The sequence below is a fragment of the Ascidia mentula genome, chromosome 4, assembly GCF_947561715.1.
Source record: "Ascidia mentula chromosome 4, kaAscMent1.1, whole genome shotgun sequence".
In the NCBI taxonomy this organism is placed as follows: Eukaryota; Metazoa; Chordata; class Ascidiacea; order Phlebobranchia; family Ascidiidae; genus Ascidia; species Ascidia mentula.
The window spans coordinates 6,982,746-6,992,660 of NC_138569.1; the positions used below are offsets into that span (position 1 = coordinate 6,982,746).

Sequence of the window (9,915 nt, forward strand, 5' to 3'; positions counted from 1 at the left end):
AAAACATTAGTTTTGCCATCCAATACATGAATAGGACAAATAGGCTAAATTAGGTTCCGAAAACAACTCAAAGTAAACCACACTTCACATGCGAGACGCATTTATTGACTTTTCAGTTTTCACAAAGTTTCGTCACGCTGAAAAATGTGGTAAAATCCGGAGCAGTACAATAAACATTTATTATAAAATAATAGAAATGAACGCAGGCTGTCCTTTTTGTTGCAATTCTTGCATGATTTTATGGAAAAATGTTTACCACTCATCTAGTTTAATTAAACATAAACATTAAAACTAATTGGAACAGCAGGGTTTGCTTTTGAACTTTTTATACGTAGATTTTAAAATAGGTCATTCCAGTTTGAACGCCCAAAATCCACCAATTATCCACGCACATTATTGTCAAATCGGCCTAGTTTTAGAATAGCACTGGTAACGCGACCAAATGGTTTAAACCTACTTCACATGACATACGGAAATAATCACGCCACCTGTGAGGTTTTGAACCCAAGATTTTATGGCCCTTGCATTTCCGACAAGGCTGCATTTAATGCGCAAAATGAATGCCCCATATTTCGACATATGCACCAAGTTCAAAACCTTATCAGACAATAATGTGTGACATTCTTTGTTTAACATACACCTACGTCGTTTTCAAGTCACACGGATTTATTGTTGCTTATACATATTGCGTTCAACATTATTAAGATTGGCAAACAAGTCATCTTCAAATCCGTACCGACTCATCGTTTCTGCGTTCATAGCCGAACTACTCAAGTACATCCGCGCGTTGGCTGGCAAGAGCAAGGCACTACTTGGAAGCGGCTGCGATTCGACATCATCGGATAAAAGCATGTTCGTGAAAAACTGCTGTCCCGCAATACTACAGTGCGGCTCTGTTTCGGCGGTGGTCAAAAGCGATGCACACGATTGTAATGGTGTGTTGCCGATCGAGGAGGGCTCAGGATTACTGGGAATTGGAACTTTGCTGAATGCATAATATGTTGTGTTATATTCAAAAGGCAAATACAGGCTACCATTTATCACTCAATTGGATTGAGCATTTTTTGGGGAATATCGTTTTTAACCATATTAGTTTTTACTTATAACCCAAACTGTTATGAAATGATTGATTATGGATCCCATCACGAAATGTCTTCTGCATTTTTACTTAAAAAATTATTTGAAATTTTAGAATCTGATAAAATGCACCAAAATCAACAGCGCTTGTGGTTATTTCAAAATAATTCAATTGAGGGAAGATTTATCTGCAGTTTTATTACCAAGGACACTCACCAGCTACTTGACCCAATCGCTCCCACATCCACCGTATCAGAATATCCACTGGATGACGTTGGCACCTCTTTCTGTTGACAAAAATGTTCCAGTATTGCGAATTCGTAAATTTTTGCTCAGAGGCTTGGTTTGCCTTTTGGGGTCATTAATTAGCTTAATTTAAAAACATTTGGATGATTACAATGCTGTTAAACCTACCGAGTGGTATACCCGTACCATTATGTCGCGCTATATATCATACTAACTAACCAGCATAATAATTACTTTAAATCCCAATTACATACGCCTTACATTCACAGTTTCCTTTCCGTGGTGACGCCTTCGCTTATGCGTGCCAAGTGTTTTTCTTTTGCTCGCTCCGTACGGGCACAAGGAACAACGAAACGGCAGGGTAGCGTACTCGGTCACGTGACGTTCCACGTGTTCGCGAAAACGCTCCGAGTCGTTGGAGCGAAACTTGCAGAAGTCGCAGCGGTTTTTGAACGACTGGCTGTGGATGCGTTCGTGGTGAAGAAGAACTGGGCGGGACTTGAAACTATGGAAGAAGCAAAAGAGAATTTTTTGGCTTTGAACGTTGATAAAGATAGCGTGCGCCTTGAAGAATCTCTATTTGTACAAGTATATAAAACTTCGCAGTGCCTTTTTATGTACATGGAATGTGCATAGTTACAATAACTATATGTATCAATTTGTTATGTATTTTGGAAATATAATAAATTTGTAATTATCGAGTGATGCGACTGCTCGGTCTCAAATGGGCCACCCTGCCACAGTGCCAGTTTGCAGACTCTTCTTCAAACAAGCATGCAGAACCTAAATACCTTTTCCCACAGGTAGTGCAGGTGTGTAACCGCTCGCTTCTGTGCTTTACCATGTGCTTTTGTAAAGAGCGTGCCTCCTTCGCCGTGTATGCACACAACGTGCACTTGTACGGACGTACGTTGCTATGACGATGAAGCATGTGTGATTTGAGGACATCGGCCCTGCAAAAAAAGGGTTACTGCAATTTTTTTTTTAATTTTCAGTCTTCTGGATAAAGCAGATGTTTAACATAAACGTTTCCTAAATAATTTGTTTCGTACAAAATTTTTTTTTGTTTTCGCTTTGACCAGTTAAGTTCATATACTGGTTAGAACATAGTTAGATTTATATTATATATATAAAACGTGGAGGTGTTTATTTCTTTTCCACCTTGTTACAGGATGCCAGCAGTTAAACACAAAATTAAATACACTTTTTTTCACACATCGGAAAGAAATCTGCAGTATGAAGCTTACCTGTAACATGCATAATCACAAAACTGACACTTGTGGTCTCGAAGTCCTGTATGAATTTTCTGTTGGTGTAACTTAAGCTGATTTCGCCACCTTGTGGTGTAAGCACAGCTCCTGCACTTAAGTAATCTCTTGCAATTTTCAGCAGTGCCAATTTCATGCTTTCGTTTGTGAAGTTGCAACTGAGAATGCAACAAATAAGTCTTAAATTAAGCAAAATAACTATTTTAATTTCATTGAATTATCTTTTGAATAGGGTAAATGAAAACAGTGCATGTGTTTAAATTATTGCAAAAAGCAGGATTCACTAAACTAATTTCAAAGTAAAAAATGCAAGATATAAACACAGTGACAAATGTGCCTAAAAAATGACATGAAGAAATCAGGTGATTTATTGGGCAGTGTGGTGTGACAACTTTTTTAGTAGTAATTCTATACTTACATGGTAATCACTACATGCCTTATATCTGCAATTCTCAACATCACATAAAATTGGTTTTACTCCCATATGTTCCATTCTAAAACACAAAACTACAATAAACAACCCCATACCAACTTGTTGCTCAGATACTGATTTTGAATCAGTTTAAAATGAGTATTGGCTATAAAGGAAATTTTAACATCTATAAATTATGCAGATATGAATGCAAGTTTACATTATCAGATTATGGCCACAAGATTGGTAACATATTTTTTACAGCTTTTGTATAAAACTCGGTCATTTATCTTACAATCTAATATGATAAATAAATTTGCCTACTTACAGGCATCATCCCTATTGTTTCATTAAAAAGAAACAGAGATGTTGTTAATTACCTGTGTACCAACAACTTTGATACAATGCTTGATCTAAAAGGACATATGTTGCATTGGTAAAATTGACATCTGTGTTCTCTGCACATGTGTTGATATAACGAATTGTTGGACTTTGCTTTGAAGGGGCACAAGAAGCAATTGCGAAAGTTCTGCAATTGACTTCTTTGTGGGTCACTGAATGGCACATCACTGGGCTGGAAATTATTTCTGTGCAAAAAATGTTTATGAATCATTGTGCAATAAAACTTGGCACGACAGCTGTATGTGCTCGTGAAAACCCACTGAGAGAATCATGGATACTGAGATAGGAAATATTATATGACCAGAAAATTTCACATACAGATAACACTATACATCCAGATTCTTCTAAATTCAGTGGTTGAAGTTTTATTTAATGTTACTTAAAAACAGGTAAACTTGGTTTTGGAAAGAACTGTTATTGTATGTTTTTTAACCACACAGGGATTTCAACCCATGATATCCTGGACATGAATCCAAATCGAGTTTCCTAAAGGTTTGAGAGTCAGGCGCTTGACCGATATTATGTTACCTTTGCCCATCCTGTGATGATTGAACATACTGCCATCCAGTGACTGCATCTTCTTGGCAACTCTTTGTAAGCTGTGTCAAAGAGGTGGATTCATTGTTAGGTATGGCGGAGGTCGAAGGTCTTAAAGGAGACTGGCAGTTTGTGCTACTACACACATTGGGACTTGAAGGAGGCACAGAGAATTGCTCTTGAATTTCCTTTATTTGAATACAAGGATTGGGACCTGGCTGCTCTTCTGCATCTTCACTTGAAGCTTGGTTTGTTACAAGTGTGAACTGACAAAACAGAGAGATATGCTGTGTTCGGGAATTGACAAGTAGGATTTATTAGCATACACATTGCATAGAAAATGTGAAAAATAATTCGCAAATTTACCCTATTTCCGAGATGGTTTTTATCTTCTCCACTGTCGTGAGTTCTCATATGTTTATTGAAGGCCGTTTGTGTCGGCAAAGAGTGGCCACATTTATCACAGAGTATAAACCCTGATGACTTGTGTTTGTGCATCATGTGAGCTGTAATGGAGTCGGATCGAAATGCTTCATACGGACACTTTTCACATTTATAGGGTTTCTTTCCTGCATATTGCATAAAATCATTTGTTTTCTGAACAGTAGTGACAGCATAGTGTGACACAACATAGCATATTTTTGGTAACATAAGGTACCTAAACTTAACCAACACAATGATATAATTTTCAACTAACCTGTGTGTTTAATGTTGTGGAGTCTCATTTGACTTGGCCATTTGCAAGTAAAACCACAGTCATGGCACAAGTAACTCTGGGTGTTAGTGTGTTTCCTCATGTGCAAGTTCAACTGAGCCAACTCACTGCACTTATAGGTGCACTGGTCACAACAAAGCTGTTTTTTGAGTGAGTGAATACGTCTGTGACAGAGATACATTTTTATGTCTATTTGACAGACAGATTTGTCGCAACGACAAGCCTATATCCACAGTAAGTTTGCTGCCACATTTAAAATTTAATATCTAATAAGTACCTGCAATGTTTCTTTAACAAAATCTTGGATTTTGCTGTGGTATAATCACATTTTAGGCATTTGTAGTGAATTTTGTTTGGTTCATTAGTTTCATGCATTACATGCCTTTGCTCATGCTGATCAAGCTCTCTTTTCGACAAACTTATTTCCCCACAAAAGTAACAGGGGTAGTCATTTGAATTGTGATTCTAAAAATATATTTGCATATATTGCTTTACCAAGGACAGTGGTTCTTAAACTTTTTGAGGTCAAGGCATACTTGATCCTCTGAATTTAAGCATTTAGGACAAAGTTTAGGCCTGGTTAGGTGAATAAATTACTTTGATTCAGGGCTTTCAATTCCAAAAGTAGTTTGTCACAATTTGTATCATAGAGAAAAATGTCTACCAACAGGCACTTGTATATTATTTTTTCATGTTTACAATTTTACAAAATATAAGCTAAAACTTTTTAATGTTCATAAATATATATTTTTATTAGTTGGTTGTAACTAATAAGATTTTTAGTGTATAAATACCTTCAAAAAGTGCTTTAAATATTGACTTTTGAAGTTGGTCATATAATCACATTCTTTGCATAGGTAAGATTTATGAAGTTTAGTGTGTTCATTAACACTAGCTCTATCTCTTTCAACTACTGGACAATATGAACAACATACACCAATGATTGAGTGTTTGGTCTGAAAAATTAGTGACATCAGTGCAAAAACTAAAAGCAAACAAAATAAGCTTGGATAATTATTTGAAAAGATTTAGATATCATAAAATAGTATAAAAATAGTTTTCAAACGTGTTTTTAGCTTGTTAATGCAAAAAGGTAATTTCCAGAAATTAATTTAATACAATAAAGGTCATATCAATACCTTCACATGATCCACCAATTTTTTCTGCAACTTGCATTCAAAACTGCATTTCTCAGAGACTCGACATGCAACAAAACCCAATTTTGTACCACCCAAAATACTGGGGCATAATTTAGTGTGTTTAAACAGATCTTTGGTCGTTTGGAAATCATCTCTACATGCAGGGCACCTGTACCTAAAACAATGTACACCTTTCTTAGATGAACTGAATTCTTTTGATTTGGCACTCTTTTAAGAAGACTGACTTTCGTATTTAAAAATGTACACTAGCTTTGCTGCAGTGTAGTGTTCCAACTTGAGCATAAAATTTTAGTATATAAAATATGATGGAAAATTACCTAATGGCACTGCAGTGGACATGGTTCATGTGGGATTGCAGACTGGTGCTCGTAAATGTTGCAAAAGCACATTGATCACACTTGTGGGTGGGAATACCTTATTAAAAAAAATTGTGTTGACAAAAATCTAACAAAATAGAAACTAAAAAAAGAAAACAATAAAATGGTGGAGAATATCAATGGCTTTTTCTTCCTTCTGGGGTTTGCAGAAAATGTGATTTTCCATATAATCAATAGGTAGGAGAATGGCTTATGGCCACATGATCAATTAAGATAAAAACACACAAGATCTAAACATTATATAATCTGAAAGCAACCTGTATGCTTCCTTAAGTGGACTTTAAAATGTGTCTCTGTTGTACATGTGGCATCACAAAACTTGCACTTGAAGCTAAAATCCTATAATTGCAAAATTTATTATTTTAAAAACTGGACTTTGTAACCTATTTTAAATGCAGCAAGCATAATAGGAACATAAAACAAGAAATTGCTGGAAGAAGTACCTTATAATGATGGGCCAGATGTTGTTTCATGTGGTCTTGTCTTGTTGTCTTGTGCTCACATTTGGTGCAAGTAAGCACATGGTTTTCCCCAACTGTCACCAAACCATTTGATATCATGGAGTCGTAATCGACAGCTGTATAACACGATTCCTTTAGGCATTTTGCAATAAACTCTTCAACCTGTAAAAACGTTTATTTGATTTTTACACAAAAAATTCTTTGGCTATGAAGATGGCCATTGAGACATTTTTAACATTTAATCAAAGTAATATTAGCTATGAACAGTAAAAAGAGCTATTGTTGTTCTCTTATCTATGCTTGTTCCATTATCTATCAGGAATTATTGGTTGCACAACCACTGATATCAGCAATATGATGTAGGTAATGAATGACTGTTCATACAGTTAAACTATTTTTTTTAAACAAAAAACAGTTTGAGTAGACAGATGTTATGAAAAATACAAATGTTACCACCTTTTGGCTTTGTTCCTTATCAGGAGTTTCCTCAAAGGTCATGCCGATGTCTCCCACATTTTTGCCAAACGTCCTGAAGGTAATATGGTTTTGTAAAACAACTTTACATTGATAATGTATTGACAAACATTAAAACTGCCAGCGAACCTGCGTTGTTCAGGCAGTTTTTGATCATTTTCCTCATTGCATTGGTGTTTTCGACACACTTGGTTCATGCCTGGAGTCTGGCCATTTGGAGATAATTTGCATTGACATACAGCTCCTTATCTCTGTCACAAACACAGCAAAACGCATTCAACCATAAAATTGCAAGCACCCCCATACGGTACTTTCCCTTTACAGTAAAAATAATTGTTGTTATTGGGGTAACTTAAATAAAAGTACAATAAATAGTAATGTATAAGTATAAGATGTAATACAGTACAAGGCATTAAAGGTGGTCATTGGAATTACTGTTAATTAAGAACAACATGATTTAGCGTTGTTAGCCTTTCTAAAAAAACATAATATCTTCTTTTGTTAATACATTATTATTGATACGGTGTGCGATCGACAGCCTGCCAGGGGCCTTTGGTTTTTTGATCCAGTTTTTATTTACTAATCACAACTTCTTTTGTGCTGATACTTTTGTAGGTCTCTAAAAAATGGTTGGCCATCGGTGTCATAATTCGTCATATTGTACTCGTACCTTAGATAACGTACGTGCCTTATAAACGAAGGTGCACGTAATTTAAAGACTGGCCAACAGCGTCAAAATCCGAATAAGAGCGACACCATGTGGAATAATATGGTACGCTTAATAAGATACATGTCATGGCCAAAGTCAAACTCATGTACGCTTACCTAATTAACGAACATGCAACTTATTAACGTGCTCGAAACTTAGTATCGTACGTGCGCGCATGTTAAGTTGGCCGACAGTATCATAATCTTAGGTAAAATTACTTGTACTGTCATCAGCTTATGGGCGTCGACATACTCTGTCGGTTGCGCCAAAAAAGAATTGCGGACTGGTTTTTCTGCTTTTACTTTTGCAAATATCACTCATGTATCCATCTAGCGGACATCTGTAGTTCGCGCCGTTTACTTTGTTATTAGTCCAAACCAGTCCGCAAATATTTTTTAGCGCAACCGACAAAAAATATTCATAATGTCTGGCGACCCCAACAGGAACTTGCAACGTGAGGTTTTCCTGCAATCAACTCTGCCTTTGGCAAATTCAACACAAATAAATTGTTACTGATGCTGCCAGGCATATTATACTGCTGAATACCCTTCTGGCAAACTTTATTATATTTACGTTTCTCAACGTTTCGGCTGTTGTCCAACAGCCTTCATCAGGAGGTAGAATGTAAGTTTAACAAAGTGGACACATTTGATGCACATAAACAAAAACGCTACAAAAGAAAGAAGAAGTGAAGAAGTCAACACAAATAAATTGCGACGTATTGAGACTTAAATCCCCAGTTTGACAATATTGAGCAGTTAAATCACACATATCTTTTATCAAACGGTTAGGAAATGTGACACTTACACACCAAAGGCAACATATTTTTGTCACCAAATCAAATGCAACTTTGGCCAGGCTTTGCTAAAGGTTGCCCATGACACTGTCAGCCAACTTAACATGCGCGCACGTACGATACTAAGTTTCGAGCACGATAATAAGTTGCATGTTCGTTAATTAAGTACGCGTACATGAGTTTGACTTTGGCCATGAAATGTATCCTATTAAGGTGCATGTATAGGCTACACTAATAGCGAACGTGCTGCTTATTAACGCGCGCGTACTTATTACTCCGCATGTTGTCGCTCTTATTCTGATTTTGACACTTTTGGCCAGGCTTTAAATAACGTGCACGTTCGTTAATAAGGCACACGCACGTTATCTAAGGTACGCGTACATTATGATGAACTATGACACCGATGGCCAACCATACCTTTTTTGCATTCGCGCCTATGCTTTCGCCGATAAAGTCAATACCAATTCTAAAAAGCCTAAAAATAGTTACGTACACATTAACATATCCGGGACCTTGTCCGTTTGTCTGGTCTCGGTATTGTACAAAGAACAAGTTTTTTTTTGCAAAGCAGTAAGTCGAGCTTATTACCGTAATTACATACTGCCTCCACAAAACCCTCGGGGTCAATAAATATGTGTTATAACTTACCTATAGGTAAAAAACCTACATGGAATATACCAACAACACAACCTTTGCCGTCTACAGCCCGTTGAACTTGGCTGTGCCAACTGGTCATTCCCTAACTAAAAATTGAGCAAGGACTTTGATCCCTATGAGACTAAAAAAATGCAAAAATGCAGGCAGTGAAGAGGTGGCCTTGCCGCAATCACCGTGTAACGACAGGCCTCTAGTGTCCAAACGTCCCAATCAAGAGTTGCATGTAAAAAAAAATTCGATGATCACTTTTTTATGAATGCAGTATATGCTTTTATGTGCTGCATTAAAAGCTCAGTGATATTTGCCGCAAAAAAATTTAAGGTAAAATTGTATGCGCTGTGATAAACGAAAACGGATCAAACCTAATAGTTGGTAGGTATAATGCCATATGTCTAAACTGCAATGATCTGAGCTTTGGTGAAAAAATGCGAAAAATCTATGCGAAAAACCGTACTACTTGATCGCATTTTGCGTGAACTAATTTAATCGTTCCAGTAGCTGGAAGCACGCCGGACGAACGGTCATCAATAATTTTTCAGTTTCGTTCATGTTTGCTTTGCATGTTTACGTCACTCACAAGTCATGTGATTAGAATTGCAGATATGAGGGAGTGTGGTGATGTGT

General features: G+C 36.7%; 1 protein-coding gene across 2 annotated transcripts; it reads right to left on the reverse strand.

The window, feature by feature from the left end:
- Nucleotides 1-232: 232 nt before the first annotated feature.
- On the reverse strand, nt 233-7,384 carry LOC145898702 (uncharacterized). Of its 2 annotated transcripts, none has more exons than XM_082987272.1 (18): nt 7,259-7,384; nt 7,112-7,184; nt 6,638-6,817; nt 6,452-6,533; nt 6,135-6,231; nt 5,797-5,971; nt 5,452-5,613; nt 4,935-5,122; nt 4,640-4,821; nt 4,309-4,511; nt 3,934-4,208; nt 3,384-3,590; nt 3,010-3,085; nt 2,571-2,749; nt 2,115-2,276; nt 1,585-1,828; nt 1,294-1,364; nt 233-985 (listed from the first exon to the last, which is right to left on the reverse strand). In XM_082987272.1, exons 1-18 carry the CDS (start codon nt 7,324-7,326, stop codon nt 667-669), a joined length of 2,943 nt encoding a protein of 980 aa, XP_082843398.1. In that variant the 5' UTR covers nt 7,327-7,384; the 3' UTR covers nt 233-666. The 2 variants fall into 2 exon arrangements, with proteins under 2 accessions (XP_082843398.1, XP_082843399.1); XM_082987273.1 differs by having other exon boundaries at nt 773-985; nt 1,294-1,360.
- Nucleotides 7,385-9,915: the final 2,531 nt, after the last annotated feature.

Excerpts from the sequence above, each read along its gene's own strand:
- LOC145898702 (XM_082987272.1), bottom strand. The coding sequence starts at position 7,326 with ATGAACCAAGTGTGTCGAAAACACCAATGCAATGAGGAAAATGATCAA. Across the intron at positions 6,232-6,451 it reads CCACTTAAGGAAGCATACAG|GTATTCCCACCCACAAGTGT; the intron begins GTTGCTTTCAGA and ends TTTTTTAATAAG. Across the intron at positions 1,829-2,114 it reads TGCACTACCTGTGGGAAAAG|TTTCAAGTCCCGCCCAGTTC; the intron begins GTATTTAGGTTC and ends CTTCTTCCATAG.